At 46.5% G+C, this 19,598-nt stretch overlaps 1 protein-coding gene across 1 annotated transcript in view; it reads right to left on the bottom strand.

Annotated features, from left to right (window-relative positions):
• TLL2 (tolloid like 2) overlaps window positions 1–19,598 on the bottom strand; it is a 146,198-nt gene that overhangs the window by 23,998 nt on the left and 102,602 nt on the right. The window contains exons 10-13 of the mRNA XM_037804520.1: window positions 16,502–16,604; window positions 9,120–9,236; window positions 7,928–8,073; window positions 6,790–6,985 (exon numbers count right to left, since the gene is read on the bottom strand). Coding sequence (XP_037660448.1) covers window positions 6,790–6,985; window positions 7,928–8,073; window positions 9,120–9,236; window positions 16,502–16,604 — 562 coding nt within the window. The remainder of the gene's footprint in view (window positions 1–6,789; window positions 6,986–7,927; window positions 8,074–9,119; window positions 9,237–16,501; window positions 16,605–19,598) is intronic.

Below are 19,598 nucleotides of genomic sequence, written 5' to 3'. Positions count from 1 at the left end.
TGGGAGAGGCTGCAGGGAGAGGGACTGCTTGGGATTTGGCTCTGGCAAGTGTCCAGTATTAATAATTAAATAATGATTAAATATTTAATTAAATATTAAATTAAAGTATGGCAAGTAGGATGTCGTTAAGTGCCATCCATTGGAGAATCTCCTCAAACACCACAGAAGAAAAGAAAAACCCAAGTATTGGGTATCTCCAAGAGGAGTTTAGAAATAAAAAGAAAAATATCCTTCTCTCTTGCCAACCATGGTACATCTATCACTGAAAGAGAGCCTGCAGTTCATGACCTCACAGAGCTAATGGAGTCTCAAAAAGGGACAACTACATACTGAGACATGGTCCCCCCCAAACTTCCAATACAGGAAGAAGGTGGCAGTGGGGGTTCACGACACCATAGAAAGAAGGAAGAAGGCAAACGGAGTTGTCCACCAGATCTGGAAAGACCTCCTGACACATAAAATAAAAGGATTCAGAAAAGACCTGAAAAGATAGCAAATTCTGCCACCTTGGGCAGGGGCCTTTTTACTAACATTTCTGATAGATGGGCTTTCCAGACCCTGCCTGAAAACTCCCAGAGACGGTACTCTCACTGCTTTTCAAAGCTATTTCTAGCGTCAAAAATGTGACTTCTTGCAACTTCCAACCCATTGGTCCTAGCTCTGCTCTGCAGAACCACATAGAAAATGCAAGCCCTTCACTCCTCAAGTCCCCCTCTGCTCTGCCCTTCTTCAAACCCAAATAGATCCATTTCCTTCAAGTCTTCCTAGTCCCTGGTTGTTCTCCTCTGGGTAGAGGAGGGTTTGTAAACATCCCATCATTTTACATAGCGGATAGTAACCTTAGGTAACTCTAAGAGTGATGTGTTCTTGGGGCCAACAAAGACTTACATAAGCTGGTCAGTAAGGAAGACTGAGTTGAGAAGATATGCTCTAGGCAGAGGATTAAAGCTGTCACAGCTCAAATAAATGCAAGTATCAAGTAAGCTAAAATAGTAATAATCTTGCAATTATTTGGTTATCACTTTACAGTATGCAAAGCACTTACACATTTGCAAGAAAGAATAGAAGGAGGAGAACAGACAAGAAGGAGTTGTGGAGGGAGTCCAGGCTTTGGAGTGAGTCAAGAAGACCTGGGTTCCATCCCAGATTATCCACCAATAAACTGGGTAAACTTGGGCTGATGATTTAACCCCTTGAGTCTCCTTCCTGCTTTAAAAAGAGAATAATACCTCCTTTTAGGGTTGTCCTGAGGATTAGAGATGATGCATGTGACCAATACACAGATGATCAGTACACAGTAGCCATCACTATAGAAGACAGTGCAGTTGCTTTTGAGATTCCAGTGGGCAGAATGACAGGATGATGGAGGGAGGGACAATGGTAAGGGGACCTGAGCATACCTGAACCAGGTGAGAGTGGACTGGTGCAGACCAGAATAATTTGGGGTGGGGGGTAGGGATGATGGAGACAAAGTAGGAACAGAAAGAAGGAAAATGCATCAAGGATGGGTCAATGAAGGAAGACTAGAGAGGCAGGGTGAAGGCACAGCAGATTACAGAAACCTGGTTGGTGGGCATGGGGAGAAGGCAGAAGGTAACTGAGTAAGGAGCCCATCAGAATAGACCAAGATAACAAAGGGCCAGGGTTGGGGGCCTCTGATGCCAGAAGACACTGTGGCTGTGAGCAGGATCCACGTATGCCTTAGGACTGTGGATGAACCATCTTAGCAGTGAGGGGAAGGAGGGGTATGGAATGGACTTGGACCAAAAGCAAAGGGAATATAATTCCTCCAGAGACTAGAAGGGCAGGGCAAGGGTGTTTGACCTAAGAAGGTGGGTGAGAGGTATGCTTCTACACCTGAGCTCTCTTCAACAAGAACAGCGGACTGTGTGGCCACTTACGAACCTGGTCCAGCTTGGACTGACGGTGTGGAAGCGTCCCAGGGCCCTCCCTCAGTGGGAGCCTGGGTGTCCTCGGCACTGCCTCCACGCTGCGGTGGAGTTGGATCTGCTCCAAGCACTCTGACTTGTAGTCACTCCAGGCTACAGTGGCCAAGACCCAGCCTCCCAGAAAAATCCAGAAGGGGGGTGGAGGATCGGGAAAAAAGGTGGAAACAGGACTCAGCTTTCCATAAAGGGAACTCTGGCCTCCTCATTTTCCAAGTAGTATTAGAGAGACCCATTCTTTAACGAGATGGTTCAGGCAGAATCTCAAAAAACATCTGGGAGAGAGTTTAGGAAAGGGGAGGCAGGGCACATCCCTAAATTTTGAAGAAACAACTTGAAGGAAGCCAGCCCCTCACCAAACACCCCATGGGAGTCCTTCAGCACTGGAACACAGAATGTGGGAGTTCTCATATTCTTTATATGGGGAGTGTGGGACCAAAATGGCACTGTCAATCCTCAAATGCTGTTGCCGTCTCCTGAAGAAATCAAGAGATTCGAGGAGCTCTGCTTGCTGCCTGGCCAGTAGGCTCTGAGAGGGGCTGCCATCTGGCACCAGGAGAGGGAGGCAGAGGCCAGCTGGCACCCTGGTCAGTGTCCTCTGCCAGCTGGGCCCTGGGCAGAGCCTCTTGCCAACTGGCACCAAGGCAAGAGCTTCTTTGGCTGAGTACAACTCTTTGCCTGGTCTTTGTAGTTACTCTTCCAGTTTCTTTCACTGGAGGAGTCCTGACACATGCAATGAGCACTTTGCGTTCACAGGCCATCCTTCTGCTGACCTCGCTGGGGAAAGCCTGGGCGAAGGAAGCTGGCTTTGCTCACTGTCTAGACATGTGTTGCCCAATATGGTAGCCACGAGCCACATGGGGCCAGTAAGCTCTTGAAATGGAGATAGTCTAAATTACAATGTGCTGTGAGTTTAAGACACACACTGGATTTCCAAGACTTGATACAAAAAAAAAAACGGGTGTAAAATAGCTCATTAATAATGTTTCTATTGCTTACATGTTAAAACAACAGTGTTCTGGATGTGCTGGATTAAATAAAATATATCTTTAAAATTAATTTCACCTGTTTTTTTTTGTATGGCAGCTAACTAGAATTTTGAAGTTACACACAAGTGTCGCACTTGCGACTCAAATTCTAATTCTATTTGACAGTGCTGCTCTAGACTGCTATCTCTCACCTCACTCATCCTCCCGGAAAGCCTACCAGGTAGGCAAAGCAGGGATCAGGCCGGATCCACAAAAGAGGAAACTGAGCCTCATTCCTTCACCCACACATTCACTGGCTCCTAAATATCCACAGAGCCTCTGGTGCGCCAGGCGTTGGGCAGACAGTGGGGAGCAATGCGGTATGACCCGGTCTCAGAAGGGAGGAGTGACATGCTCAAGGACATGAAGTTGGTGAGGAATGGGGCAGGACTAGGACCCACAACTTCAGTTGTTAAATCCAGGGCCCCTTTTCCTATACCCCAGTGGGATCAAGAAGGCTGAGAAGTGAAAAGTGTCAGAATCAAATCACAAAAAATGAAAAATTCAAATCCCTTCATTTTCCTTCCCTGTGACTTTTGGATCTCTGAGCTAAACGTGACCTGGTGGAAAGAGAGTTGATGGTGGAAGCCGACAGGTCAATGTGCGAGTTCCAGCTCTGTCTCTTTAGAACTTCTGTTTCCTCCATTTTAAAATGAGGGTAATAATAATACTTACCAAGGGGTTGTTGTGAAAATAAAGTGAGATAACTAACAAGGTTCCTGGCACGTGGCCAACACTCAATAGATGTCTTTTCTTTCCCCTTTAACAGATACTGACCAGTTTTCACTAGTCCTGGTTCTTCCTTTAATATTCGGGGTCAAGGGGGATTCGCATATTTCTTCTTTTCTGAAAGTGGCTCCCTGCAGTCCTTGTTGACATAAAAACGAGGTCAGGCTGAGTCCGGGCACTAAGTTAGTGTAGGTGGGCCTCGATTAACACCCTCATAAGCATCTAAAATGATGTTTGTGAATAGAAATGCCCTTGAAGTAGCTACTGCGGATCATCTGAGCCCACCCTGGGGGGAGTCTGTGGGCCTCTGTGACGTAATCAGATGGCAGCACTTCCACCGGGCAATGTCACCGCCCATCTGAGGACAAGGACTAGCTGTTCCCTCTGCAGCCTCAGCCCCTGGCATAGTGCCTGATGCGTAGTTCGATGACGCTTGAATGCTACATGTGGAGGAGGGAGAAGATGGTATCTTCTAAACCAGCCAAGGAAACCAGCTAGCTTGGCTACTTGGAGCAAGCCACTGCTCTTAACTCAGTCCCTTAGCAGACAGCTGAGCTTCACAGAGATAAACACTCTTTCCATTGCCCTAACTGGTATCTCCAGTAGGGTTGCCAGATAAAATGCAGAAGGCCTAGTTATATTTGAATTTCACATCCCCATATGTATACTAAAAAATGATTGGTTGTTTACCTGAAATTCAAATTTAACTGGGCATCGTTTTTTTATTTGCTTAATCTGGCTACCCTTATCTCCAGTGTTAGCTGGTCCTTTACAAAGTGTGCATCACTGATTACCAGTAGACTCAGGAATGAGGTAGGGGTGGGTCAGTGTCAACTGGTTACCAGCTAATTCACTGGAAAGGATCATCAACACCCAACCTGAAGACCTGGGAGAAGTCAGGGGAGGAGAAGATCAAGAGTATCAGAATAAATAGAATTAGAATTAAAACCTCATAATTCTCCCTTATGGTAGGGAGAATAACAGGCCCAAAGTTGCCCACATCCTAATCCCTGGAACCTGTGAATACACCACCTTCCATGGCAAAAAGTAGATGTGATTAAGTTGAGGATCCTGAGGTGGAATCACAAGGGTCCTTATAAATGAAAGAGGGAGGCAGGAGAGTCAGAGCCAGAGAAGGAGAGGCGACGATGGAAGCAGAGGTCAGAGTGAGGCAGGGCTGCGAGCCAAGGGCTGTGGGCAGCCTCCAGAAGCTGGAAAATCCAAGGAAACCGATTCACCGCAGAACCTCGAGAAGGAACGTGGCCCTGCCAACACTCTGACTTAGCCCTGTGAGACCCATTTTGGACTTCTGACCTTCAGAACTGTAAGACAATAAATCTGTACTGTTTTCAACCACTAGGTTTATGGTAATTGGTTATAGCAGCCACAGGAAACTGAAGCATGGCTATAGCAGGACAAAATTGTTACAGCATTTTTTCCAGAGAGAGAGAGAAAAAAATCTACCTCAAACACAATTAACAGGACTACACATGACAGCAGGTGTATTCCCTTATTCTGTTTCATTTCCTCCTGTCGATGACTCGGCGACAGCCTGGTAGCACCGTTTCTACAGGTGGAGAGTCTGCAGCTCGGAGAGGTGGTGTCACTTGCTCAAAGCCACCCAGCCTGGGTGGTGCTGCTGGCAAGTGAGACCAGGGCCTCCCCAGGGTTGGGAGACACTGGGCAGGGCTGCGCATTTCAGCATCTTGGCAAAAGCTGTCAGATCCTTCTTCCTGCCACACTGCAAGCTGACCTGTATTTGAAATGTACTAGCCAGGGCCTGGCCTTTTGGCTTGGGAAAGGAGCAATTAGGTATCATCTCCAATTATTCAGAACATTATGATGCTTGCTCTGTTTCTGCTTGGTTTTACTCTCCCCAGGCACTTCAAAATAGGAAAAATAATAATAATCCCCTGTTCTTGGTTGGCACTTTTCAAATGATAAAGCGACTCTGCAGCCATCATTTCATTTGAGCTTCACAACTGGCTAGATAAAACGGGCAGATTTCCTTCTCCCAGAGGCTTCTCTAAGGACAGATGGCTGCCTGTTCAGACTCACATGGCTTGAAATAAGTTCTTTTGATACCCACCCTGCTCAGGGGAAACCTGGGGAAAGGGTCTATAAGGGAGTAGGAGGAGAGAAGGAGAGGGAGGGGAGGGTCCAGGACTCTGGGTTGGTGCAGCCAAGAGTCCTGGGAGAGGAGGGCAGGGAGGGAAAGCAGCCTTCTCCAGAGCAAGAGTGGCTCAGGAGCCTCGGAAGCGGTTTTGTTGGTTAAGGGATCTCAGATGCGGAGGACTGGACCCCTCTGTTCAAGGGCTGCTGGAGAGCTTGGCCACCCACAGTGCATGGAGGAAGAGCCACTTTTCCCTCCAGGCTGTGGTCTGCAGGGCTTCTGGGGCCCTGAGGGCAGAAAGGAGGACCTGACCATTCAAAGGAGTCCTGGGAGGCGGCCCTCCTGGTGCTAGGAGTGCTGGGTCTGTCTGCCTTCTCAGCTCTGGGTCTGGTTCCCAGATATCATTAATTCTACGCTGGGGGCTGATGCTTCAGGAGCTAAAGACCTGGGTTGTTGCTCCAGCCCACAACAAGGAAGGTGAGGCAACGTGGGAAGAGTTGGAGCTTACAAGTCAGGCTGACTGGGTTTGGATCCTTGAGTGATCTTGAGCAGCTCTTCTCAGCCCTGACCAAAGGAGACCAAAACTCAATTCAAAAAGGTTATGTTGGGAATTAAATGACATAGTGTAAATCAAGTACTTTGAACAGTTCCTAGCACACAATAGGGGCTCAAATAATAATATCTACTATACAAATATTTATTGTTATCAAAGTTCAATTTCACCAGCATGTAGTTTGACCTTATAAACTTATTAAATCTAATTTCCAAGTACAGTGGCAAATCCTTCTATGACACAGAAGCCAAGGCTAAGCCTGCCTCTGAGTCAGCTGTGAACTGTGCTGGGGACCCAGGGGACAGCTCTGAAATGGGTCACTGACTCCTCCCTGCAGGGAGCCTTGTTTGGTGCTGAGGTTCGTATAGGGGCAATGCGTCCTCCTGCAACTAAATGTGGAAGCAAAATGCTGATTCATACCCTTGAAAAAACTGGCAGCAAAGCCTCCTTTATTGATAGAGCCATCAGACACAAACTTCATCCACATTCTGTTGGAGCTCGATTTTACATCCTCCGGTTTCTCATAGCCACAAAAGTGGCCAATCAGGGGACTTTCTTCTGTGGGGCCATCACGGATTTCCAAGTAGTCATATGCACAGCTGTCATGCCTTTCAATCTAAACAGAGAAACAACGTGGATGACAATGAGGCAATGTGGATGACAATGGATGATTGGGTCTTAAGGTTGTTGTTTCTTGTTTTTTAATTGTGATATATATCACAATTTACCAATTTAATCATTTTAAGTGTACTTCTCTATGGCAATAATTATATTTACAATGTTATGTTCTCATCACCACCATCCATTACCAAAACTTTTTCATCACCTTAGACAGAAACACTGCACCCTCCCTCCACCCACTAGTAACCTCTACTCTACCTTCTGCCTCTATGAATTTGCTTAGTTGAGATATTTCATATACTTTGGAATCAGACAATATTTGTGTTTTTGTATCTGGCTTATTCCACTTAGCATAATGTTTTCAGGGTTCATCCATGTTGTAGCATGAATCAGAACATCACTCCTTTTTATGTCTGAATAATATTCCATTGTATGTATATACCAGAATGTTTTTATCCATTCATCTGGAACTAAAGGTTTTTGGTTTAACAAGGGAACCTAAATATCATGCTCAAAAACCTAATGAGGGGGAGAAGGACCCATTTTGTCCTGCACATCTCCGAGCTTTCTCCTTGCAGAAGTCAGGGGTGAATCAAACTGAAGAGAGACCAAGACATGAGAAGCAGGGGGAAACGCTTCTACAGAACTTCCTTGGAACCCACGTGGACCTGCCATTCTATTCCCCTCTACACTCTTTAGCAGGCTTCAGAAAGGAGGCGAACCCAATTTCAATGCCTGCATAGATTTTAAACCCAGGTGCCCAGGTGCAATTCACCCTGTGCTCGAAATAGCCTCTCAGGTTCCTGTTTTTAACCGGTTTTTAACCGAGAAAAAAAAAGAAAGAAAAAAAGAAAACCCATCTTTACAGAGCAGGGAATGTCAAGCTAAAGCTGACATTTACTTCACTTCTTGGGAAGACAATCTGAGCAGTACTTACCTCAAAAGCTTGGAAGGTAAGCCCCACATGAAACCCCTCTGAAACTGTAATCCTCCAAACACACTCCTTGGAAGGTCGGTAGTCATCGGGGTAGTTGGGCGATTGAATCTGCCCGGCGTCTTTGTTGATGTCGCCCCCACAAGTAGCTTTAGAAAGAGACAGCACAGGAGGACGGGCATCCTGATCAGATATTATGAAGGAAGGTGAGCGGCTGCTGATCACCACTAGGTGGCGCCACTTGCTAACATTTTCATTTCCCTCTAACAAAAGGCAGCGTGCGTTTGGAAAGGTTCAATTTCATTTATTTCCTAGTGAATATGTTCATATAAAGAAAATAACCATCTAAAACAGTGGTTCTCTACCTTCACTGTGCATCAAAATTACCCGGGATATTTTTCAAGCTATGGAAGCCGGGGCCACATCCCCAGCGATGCTGATGCCAGTGGGCTGGGTGAGCTCCGAGGGGCTGTGATGCTCGCATTCCCCAGGTAATTCTAACATGCAGCCAGGGCAGAGGAGCAGAGGGACTCACACACAGGCACTTTTACAAAAACGAAACATTGGACTTTCCAAAATCACAACACTTTTCCTCTAAAAGGAGTCTTGATAATTATCCAGTAGTTTCCCCCCTTTTTTGGTGAGAGGTGGGTAGCTCACCAGAGAAGCCCAATACATAGAACAAATAGAAGCAGGATTGCCTGGAGGCAACTGCCCAGCCCGATTGGTTTCCTTAACTCAAACAGCACGGTGGCCTTGGGAGTGCGGTTGGAAACTCCCTGATGTTGGCCTAAATCCTTTCTTCCACAAATGATCAAACACAGAAGTGAGTCTTTGCTCAGACTCACACAGCTATTCAGTGACTGTCATGTCAATAGGGTTCTCTGACACCTCTGACACTATCCATGCATGGGGAAGCCGACTGCCCTGCTGGACTGGAAGGGGGGCTCTGTGGGGGTGAGAGGTTCTTGATGGCTGTCTGCTGCAGTGAGCATGGTCGGCCTCGCTTCCAGAGTGTGAAGGGGTAGGGGTGGGGGACTGCAACCCTCAGCTTGCCACAACCCTGCAGTGAACAGACCTCATAGCTCTAGCAAGCTGTCATGATGCCTGGGGTGGAGGAAGAGCAGCGGGGTGCATGAGAAGGATAGGGGCATATCAGGAGTTACGCAAGTGGTTCCTTTCATCACGAACAAACCTTCATACACCGCAAAGAAACCCTTGCCCAGGATGTTGCTGCTGCTGCGGAACTCTACCCAGAGTCGGCTGTCTGTGGAGATGAGAGGCTCCGGGACTTTGTCGCCACAAAACCTGCCTGGGAAGTAGAAGAGAAACTGTTGGGTGCCCACAATGACAGCTCGTGCAGAGAGGAAGCAGGTTTCTTCAAATGTAGTTCAAGGACCCTCCTTTCAGAATCATCTCAGTGCTTATAAACACCTCACCAGAGAGCCAATGAATCAGAATCATTTGAAGACAGAGCAAGAAATCTGCATTTTAATAGACTTTCCAGGGGATTCTTTGATACACATGAAGACTTAGACAGTGGGGTACCGCCACCTGTCAACAGTTGCTTGGATTTCATTCTAGAAGTAGAGCCTCCCTCAGGATAGGATGGCAGGACTGGCTTCCAGTCCCCATTCCTGTGCCCGTGACAGACATTGCTAATCAACCACCGCACTCTTTCCTGCTGAGGCTGAATGCCTTCTAATTAATCCTTCACAACACATGGTTCCAGGAAGTCCTCATCACTGCTGGGCTGCAAGATACACCTGGCAACGCTGATTTAGAGCCTTTGTGTGCTGTGTAAAAACATAAGTCACTGACTATAAATATTAATAACTAATAAAGTTTGTGAGCAATAGAACTGCTATGGCAACTTCTGTGGCATATACGGGATTAGAAGATGGGATTGAAAGGGTCACATGGGCACCAGTGAACCTGTGTGTCCCACTCAGGTCTGGCTCCAGGAGAATTCCAGATTCCCACCAATCAAAGTACCCAGAGTGCAGCCAAGACACCCCCCACCGCCACCCCATCACAGACACATTGTCACGTGGGTCTCGTTGAGGGGCTGAAGATGTGGCAAGATAATGGTCTGGGGGAGTGATTATTTCTTTCCCTGGAATTTCCTATTACACACATGCCTGTACCTCCTGGGGGCACTTAGACAGGCTGCCATCATTGTTTCAGGGAAGGGATGCTAAGAACACACAACGAAGAAATCAAATCTTCTTTGCTTTTGTATTTCAAAAGCTTAGCCACAAGACCAAAGATCTGGAAGAATACATATTGAATAAGAGCAAATTTTCCCATCCTTGTGGTTTCAGAAAGATTCCCAGGATAGAGGAGACAAGGGAATCAGGAGAGAGGATTGGAGAGGGCACCATGGAGTCCTTAAAAGGAACCTGTGCCCTGCCCACCCTGAGCTGAGACTCTGAGTGAGCCCCCAGACAAGTTCGCGCATCTGCGGGAAGCAGGGAACTGTGCCCCAGTTCCTGGCAGAGCCTGCAAGGGCAACAAGACCCTGGATTCCCTGTGCCCTGCCTGGGGTCAGGACAGGAGTGTCTACATGGTTTGTCGAGACATTTGGCCATGAGACAGCCATGCAGAGTTCTCCCGATAAGCATGGCGCATTGGAACAAAATTATTCCAGGCTCCTGAGAGGGGTATCGAAGACACTTTCCCACAGCCTAGAGGATTTATGGAGCCATAGAATGCCTCCTAAGCTTCTAGGAAGACAGGGACTTGGCACCAGTCTGAACTGGCCTAGGGCTGGAATGAGGAGGGGGCTCAGCAGCCACTTATACTGACAGAGAACGAAAGACCAGATGAAGATGTCTCCTCAACGCCAGTCAGGATGGCCATATGACTGCCTTCCTGCCTCTTGTGCCTTGGCACAAAGTCAGTCCCCAACCCATATTCCCACTCTGGGGGAAGGAAATACAACTTGTCTGGCATTAAGTCCCCCTGTCTGATGGAATGAGGCTGGTAACAGATACAAACTTTCATTAGAGAAAAAATAAATACACTTGTATTTCTCAGATACTTGGGTATATGGTCTGAAATTTGAATCCACCCTACAGAGAAAAACAGAAGGATGGCTATCCCTTCCCAGATCCTGGCAATCCCTGGCATATAATCCCTCAGGCCACATAAGGATGGCAACCCAGGGCAAGAGCTGGAGGCGGGTGGGAGGTGGATCCAGTAGTACTTATCAGTTTACAAGACAGACCAACCAGGACTATCTGGGCTGGGAAGTCCATGGTTCTGCCAAGAATCACCTGCATGAGTCATTCGATGGTCCAGTTAACATAGTGGGGAAATGGGGAGTTGGTGGCTAAAGGGTATGAACAATGTTTTAAAACCGATTGTGGAGATGTTTGTACAATTCTGTGACCATACTAAAAATCATTAACTGGTACACTTTAAATGGGTGAATTGTATAGAATGTGAATTTTATCTCAATAAAGCTACTTTCTAATAATCCACTTAACAGATACTCAGTGGGTACTCACTCAGTCATTGCCAGTACCATGTTAGGCCCTGCCCATCCTTGAAACTATATCTCTGTTTTGCCCTTCAGAAAAATGGGGAGAGGAGGGGAGTGGGGAGTAAATGCCACTATGGACATTTCCTGATGGCCAGCTATGACATGCATTCTTCAGGAAGAAACTCAGGTAAAGGCTGCTAATCTCCTTTGCTTCCTTCCGATTCTGGCTACATGTAGCCCTTTGGATTTGCTGAGCTTAATATTGTGAGATGAGCGGAAACTGTTGCCAACAACTTAGCAAAGAAAAATCTGTCAGAAGCCCATAAATTTTCAGTAGTGGTTCCTCTAATTGGCATGGCCAATTAGTGTCAATTGGTTCTTGGAAAATAACAGGTAAGGATGGGAAGGATTTGCTCACCAGTAAAGAGGTGGATCTGCCAAACAGCAGTTAGACAACGCCAGCTCACAAAAGGAATTCCTTTCTAGCCTGGCCCAAGTTTCAAGTCCAAGTTTCTCCTTTTAAAACCTCAGCTGTCATAGCTACTGGGAACTTTCCAAAAGAGAGGGGGACTTTCACTGTCTCCACTAACTAAGCATCTAATCAGAGGAAATAAGCACCCACCCAGGGCCATAGGATAACTCATCTCTGCTTGAGATTCCAGGACTCTGGGGGAGGTAGAAAGTGAAGGCTTAGGTGTACTTTACTGCCTTGGCAGAGCTAGATTTGGTAGAATAAATTACAAATCATTTGTAAGTAATGTCTCTCTCCAAATTGCTTTGCAATCCTTTAACCAGACCCTCTACTTCCCTGGGTGAGTCTCAGTATTTTCATCTTCACCATAATGGTTCTACCAAAGTGCCTTTTATGGAGCATCTCTATGCCAGACCCCGTAGTAAGTGTTTTACATGGATTATATCTCATTCCATCCCTACTACTCTCTGAATTAGGTACTATTATTAATCCTATTTCACAGATGAGAAAACTGAGAAAAATTTAAGCCTCAAAGCTATAAGTAGATACAGGATTTGAACCCTGGTATCCTGTGATCTTGACCTTCGTTATCAATATCTTCTTCATTGTCCTCACCATCACAGTCACCACCATCAAAGGAAGCTTCTCTGCTTGAAGTGCAATCGTGAGCATTGTGCAATTTTGGTTAAACAGACATCAGACCTGCTCTCTGGGAATGTAAACACAATTCCCATTGCCCAGTTTGGAAACAGACACAGGAACAAAGCTCAAAGCCATAAACCATAAAGCAACTTTCGTGGACAAGCCAGGCTGAGCTGTTGGACTCGCTCCATCACTTCTGCTCCTTTGGGGGGCTGCTCCTGTGTTCAGGGAGCCTCAGGCCACACAACCCTGATTGGCCAGCTTGGCTTTTCTGAACTTCCCTCCCCACTTCAGGGAAAGGGCCAAAAAGGGCTTTTGTGTGCCTTGTGGTGGTGCAGAACATCCAGCAGACAGTTCTGCATACAAAAGTGCATTGTTAGAGTAATTCCTCTAGCAGAAATGTGGGAGAGGAATCTAATTTATAGGACTGTATTTAAGATTCCTGGGTGAGTTCCCTATGCAGCCACCTTCCTCCCCTCTTTAGGTGCAATCTCATAAGTGACCTCTGAAACTGAAAAGCCAGTTTGAAATCTTTAACCAGCCATGAAATGTTCTCAATCCACTTACACTTCCCTTTAGTAGCTACAGAAAACTCTAGTTCCAAACAGCCACCTTCCAAGGAGACTAACAGGCCAGAGAGAAACTCAACAGGACAGAGGTGTCAAATTCCTAAATTGAAATCTGGTTCCAGGGTTTAGAAGAGGAGTTTAATAAGGATATCAAGAAGAGGAAATGCAGATGAGGATACTACAAGTGAGCTCCATGGGGAGTCATAAAGGGTTCATTCATAAAAAGTTATGTGTCCATTATGCCTGGATTTTCACACACTGCCCTGGGAAAATATGCGATGCACGGTTTTTCAGAGCAAGACGCATACTTTCACAACCCTCCCTAATCTGCTCTCCCTCCTGCCAAAGGGGCATTGACCTGCCTCCTCCCGGCAGATTTCCTGGCACTGACCCCTCCCAGGGACCAGCTCAGCCCACACAATGCACTTGTTCCAAACACAAAAGTTCACTAACAACTGCATTTGGAAACATCAGAGCAGGCCAAGGAGTTGGCAAAGGAGGACTCCTGCAAATGAAGAGTGACGGCTACAGGCGCTGGGCCCTTCCTCCACCGTGGCACACTCAACTCACACACACACACACAGCAAACATGTGTAAAGTATGAGCCAACACCCAAAACAAAACATCTCAAAACACCAACAACAACAAATGGCAAAAGCCCAATCTTCTAATCAAAGTCCGACCAGAGATACCAGATTCTGTAGTGAGAAAATGCTTATTTCAAATTTCAAGGAAAAGGAACTAACTGGAGATCTCTCTGCTTGGGCCCATTCTTGGAAACATGCCTGGGACCCCTCTGGGGAGCTTCACTAATAAAGAGCTTCTTCCTCCTGAGCCCTTTAAGTCTGTCCCATTCCTAGGGGGAATATAAGGTTGCCAGATACAGCAAGCAAAAATACAGGAAGCTCAGTTAAATTTGAATTTCAGATAAACAAGGAATAATGCATTTTATCTGGCAACCCTTGAGGGATGTCCTTCTCAGGTTCAGCTGTCACTTCTCCTGTGACCAAGAGGTCTAAGACCTGGTCTCGTCTCTACCACTACCTGGCTGTCTGGCCTTTGGCAGTTGGTCCTCTCTCGGGGGAGCTTGGTTTTCTCGTGAAGGTGTGGGGTTCAGGGATTCTAAAGTCCCTGCCAGGTTGAGAGGTCTGGGTAACAATATCTGAAAATATTCTTGTAAAAGATTCAAACATTAAAGAAGCATACAAAACAAAGCATGAAGCTGCCCATCAACTCCCTGCCTTCTTTCTCAGAGGTAGCCACCTTCTAGCAACTTTTTAGTCTCATTTCTAAATATTGGATACTAGACATGTACACATGCACATGCAAATAGGATCATTCCCTGGCCCAACTCCTGGAGATTCTGATTCAGAATCTTCCAGGAATCTATATTCATAGATATCTTCCCAGGTGATACTGGGGGTCTGTCCCATTCCTAGGGGGAATATAAGGTTGCCAGATTTAGCAACCTAGAGGTTTGGGAACCTCTGCCACTGGGAATCCAGCCGTCTGTCATTTTGCTACTCCCAATCAGTGCTACCTACAAAACAATGCCTTGCTCCAGCTGCTAGCACACACTGTTTTCGCTTGTGCCAGACAGGGGATGGAAAACCAGAGCAGACAGCCTCCGTCTACCCTGACATCACGTGCATTGCCCTGCAGTACACTCACTTCTGTCTGTACTTGACTCAGGCTACCTTCTTGGCTTGCCTACCTGGATCACTGCCTGAAAGATGTCTCCTAATGGTGGCAACCTAGTGCCCCCAATCAGAGCCTGCCTTGGCTGCTCTCCAGCTCTGTAGAGCTCCTGTGGTCACAAATTCCTACCTATTAGTACCTCCAGGAATTTGAACTCACGGCCCTCTGGACCGAGGGGCTTGTGTGCTCTTGCCAATGGTAGCTGACCTGCCTGGGACCCCTTGGCCATTAGAAGCCCAATATCTGCCAGGCCCCTTTGATTCCAGCCCAAAGACCTCTGACCTACCCCTCTTCTGAACCCATCCTTGCTTCCTTGGAATCTGACACAAAGTCAAGGCTCTCTCTGACGATGAAACTTCCCAGCTTAACTTCTTTCTTTCCAGTCTGCGTCTTCCCAGTCAGCTACTCCTATAGCATCTCCCTTCAGGCCAGTCACTTGCAGCTCACCATGTGGCTTTTCTGCCCACCTGAAGATATGCCAGGGACAAAATCCTCACCGAGAGCTTATTCTTGTCCAACCTGGGACCCCAACCCACAGACAACTCTAAGAATGAGGACAACCCACTCAGCCAAGACCCTTCCGTAAATCTGCTTCTCTCTCTAGCTCCACCATGGCTGCTGTTCCTGGGCCAAATGAGCCCCAGGGTTGACTCCCAGGACACAAAAGTCATTTGTCCTCCCTGCAACCCCAGTCTTCCTGGGTCATCCTCTGCTGACCAATCTAGAATGAAATACCTTGCTCTTGACACCACCTGCCACCCACCTCTCACCCAAAGGTCCAAGCTGCTTTTCATATATGAGTTTATGCACTGTTCTTCTCACAAAAATAATACATGCTCATTGTAGAAAAAGTAATAAAAATAACTAAACCAAAAAAAACAGAAAAAAAATATTTTAAAGCATACCTCATCATCCTGAAATAACCACTATATGTTACTTATTTATATTTAGGATTATAATTTTACTTTAGATGTATATGCATATTTCTATTGGAGACCACAAAATGGTTTCTTCCGGTTGAATGCAACCTGTACAATATTTTAAATCACTTTTCTCTAAATAATTTTGGACAGGATATTTGCTCTTCAATTTGCCACACTGCCACCACTCATTATTTTACTAGACCAACCCCATTTCACTCATTTGTGCTTTATCCCTGAAAGCATCTGAGTTTGCAGTGCCTGCATGATATACATATAAATGCACTTTTTATTAAAATGGAATCCTACTATACATTCTATTTTATAACACACTTTTTTTCATTTAACAATGTGCAATGAACACCTTTCTGTATTAATAAATAGCCACCTACAACTTTATTATTTCTCCAACTTTATTTTTAATGGATGGATAATTTTCCATTAAGAGGTTGTATCATAATTTATTCAGCTAATCTCTACTGTTGAATGTTTAAATTGTTTTCAATTTTTCCTGCTCCGATGAACATTCCTGTAGCTAAAGCTTTGCATGCTTCCTTAATTAGCTTCCTAGAATAAATTCCAAGAAGTGGAATTGCTGGGTCAAAGGGTATTCACAGTTTTAAGAGCTTTTAACATGTGTGGCCAAATGGAGTGCTCAGAGTTTTACGATGACACAGACCCTCCGAGAGCGTCCTGTGACCAGCATCAGGACGGAGCCTTCCAGACATTAACAGCATCACACAGATCATCAGCTTGCTCCTCTCAAGAGGCTTTCTAAGGTCAACTCACCCAAGAGGGGGGCTTTCCTCCAATAGCCGTCTCGGACCTCCACGTAATCGTACCAGCACAGGCGGCTCTTAAACAAATCAATGGATGTGAAGTTTAGGATGATCTGCAAAGAGTTACCATAAAGTGAGTTTTGGCAGCAAAGCCTGAGGATTTTGAAAGCTACATCTTAAGTACCCAGGTTCTCACATTACCTTTTAGCATCCAGACCACAGTAGGAGTGTCTTCTTGAAAACACAGGCACAGGAAACTTCATGACATTAAATAACAAACCTTAAGCAGGATGGAGAGTAACCAGCAGGTGATGGGTCCTTCGGTTCTATCTGGGGAATAACTGGATCTTTTGAAGTCACTAGGTGGTTTACTAATGCAAGATGCATTAAACAGATGGGACAGGGCACATGGAGACTGGGGGGTTTGGGAGGAAGTAAGGGGTCAGTGAAGTTCAGCTATAATGAAAAGAGCTGATAGCATCATCAATCATTCCAAAGGGTCTGGAGTTTGCACCTCCATGATTGACGTCCCCGCGGCCATGAGATGTGGTGTGATTATCAGCCTTCCTATGGCTCACCCAGCCATTCATTCATTCTGCTACCATTTGGTGGCCACCCTCTATGTGCCAGTCCATGTTGGCCAACTGAGACAGAAAATCAGCAAAACAGGATTCTTGTCTTCAGGGAGCTTAGAGAACAGAGGGAGAGGCAGATGCACCAAGCTAATTAGAAGTCCACGGTATAAATGCCAAAAAGAGAGAGATGATCAGAAAGAACATTCTGGCGTCACAAGAAGAGAGAAATCAATTCTACTTGGTGATCCTGGAGAAGACCTTTCAGAGGAGGTTACATTTGAACTGAGGGGAATGGGGGCTCAGTGGACAGAGAGTATCTCAGTGACAGGGACTAACAAGAGCAACAGGAAGGAGATGTCAGGGGATCTGTACTATTAGCTCAGTGTAGGTCATTGTGCATATTTGGAAAGAGGAGGCAGAAAAGGGTGAGAGGATGGAGCAAAGGCTGGGGGGTGAAGGAAAGTTCCAGTTCTTCTGGACATCTCTGAGGTCATTCAGTGGATATCCCTATCTCCAAACAGGCTAGTATTTGGTGAGAGGGCTAAGCAGCCTGCAGACTGAGCCTTAGCACACAGGTGCTGTGCCCAGGAACTGGCCCTGGTCCCAGCTGCAGCCCTTCCAGCCCTGGGATCTCCTGGCAGACAGCCCAGAGCAGAGTTCAGGATTTTCCCCTCGCCCTTCACTCCCATTCAAGCTCCACCCTGAGAGATATCCATGCTTCCTCTCACGCTCAGAAGCAGTGGGTTGCCTGGCCCCAGATCCCAGGGTTACCCTCTGCCCATGCTGGACGTGACCCTGCTCCATCCTTTCTCAGCTCTTCCTGCTCCCCAGGCTCCTCCCCAAAGGCAGCCCCAGCGCAGCCCCTACACCCTTGATTCCTTTTTCAACTCCAGCTGACCTTGCTTTCAATCAGTTCTTCTCTCTCCGGCATCTTCACTCTCTCCCCCTCCACTGGCCTCTTTCTTTACCTTCAAACAGCCCCGTGTTCCATAATCTCTAATAGGCTGGAGTGGGCTGAGGGTCACAGGTTCTGATGCCCTCCCTGCCAATTCTAAAGAACTGCTGAGTCTCCTCGTTCTCCATGGCCCCCTGCTTGAACCTCCCCTCTTCCAGTTTTCACCTATCCTCTCACCACTGTTCTCTTTCCTTGGCTGGGTCCTGTCCTCCCCACTCCCCTCTGTGAGAGCACCTTGAAACAAAGCATTTCCCTTCCAACTTCCCTGTTTATAGGAGACACTATGGCCAATCAACCACTAGGTGCAAACCTTGGCGTTATCTCCATTTTCCCTGTTGTTTATCCATACCCCTGTCCCCCCCTGCTCAGAACCCATTCTGACAGGTGTTTTCCTTTAAGATGTCTCCTGCTCCTTCCCTCCACCCCAATCTTACTGCCCCTTCAACACCCCTTCCTAGAGGGCTCCCTCCGATGACTCTCGGACTCCTCCCTGCCACGCCCCTGCCCAGTTTGCACACTAGGGCTTCTAGATCAAGCATCTGCTTATCTCTCTTATTTCTCAGTTTCTTCCCATGCTGGGGAAACTTAAGTGGCTCCCTATGCCCCCATATCACAAATTAAAATCTCAGACCACCCAGGGCCCATCCTACATAACCTTATTTCCCAGTGCTCCTGATACATCCATGCTCATGAAACCCTTGCCAGGGCCAGCTCAAATGCCACCCCTCCCTGAATCTTCTCTGATTGTCCATATGGATGCAATCTCTTTGGAACTACCCACCATCCCCACCCCCACCTTGCAATGATTCCAAAGCAGGTGTTTTTGGAGTCTGACATCTGGATTTGTGCCTCGGCTCCACCCATTTCTAGCCCTGGAATCTTGGGAAAATACTTGACCTTTACTTTCCTCATTTGAAAAACAATATGCACACCATTGGGTTGTTGAGGGAACTGCAAAAGGAACTGTATAAAGAGTGCACAGTGCAGTGCCTGGTACATAATGAGCACTCAATACATGGTAATTTTAAAGATTGTCTCACTGAGCATACACTTAGGGTAACACACATTGGATACACAAGTGCTCCTCATAGCTACCTGGCCTGATTGACAATGAAAGAGCCCGCCCCTTCCCTTGGGTCAACCCTACCCAATGCCCAGGTCAAGGAGAAGTGGTACTTTCTTCCATTAAGTCCTGTAATCTCCTAGGAAATGAGAGTCAGTACAAGAAAATAACAGGCCAGCTTAACCCCTGTGTGGTAGAGTGTGTATGTGATGTCACTGTTTTCCTTCAAACTAGACCAGTGGTTCTCAATCCTGCTTGCACCTTAGAATCAACTGGGAAGCTTAAAAAAAAAAAAAAATAGTGTTATCGGGCAAATGTTCCTCCAATTAAATCAGACTCCCTGAGAAAGGGGAAGGATCTGAAGTAAACTCTAAGTCCCTTGAAGACAGGGATTGTACCTTAGATTTCTTTTGCATCCCCCACAATGCTAGCATTCGCTGAAAGAGCTCATTAACACTTGTTAATTGGGTTGCAATATGATGCTTTAGCCTTTGCTTTAAAAATTACAGAAAGG

Source organism: Choloepus didactylus, chromosome 15 (genome assembly GCF_015220235.1).
Source record: "Choloepus didactylus isolate mChoDid1 chromosome 15, mChoDid1.pri, whole genome shotgun sequence".
NCBI lineage: Eukaryota > Metazoa > Chordata > Mammalia > Pilosa > Megalonychidae > Choloepus > Choloepus didactylus.
This window is presented reverse-complemented; position numbering and strand designations above follow the sequence as displayed.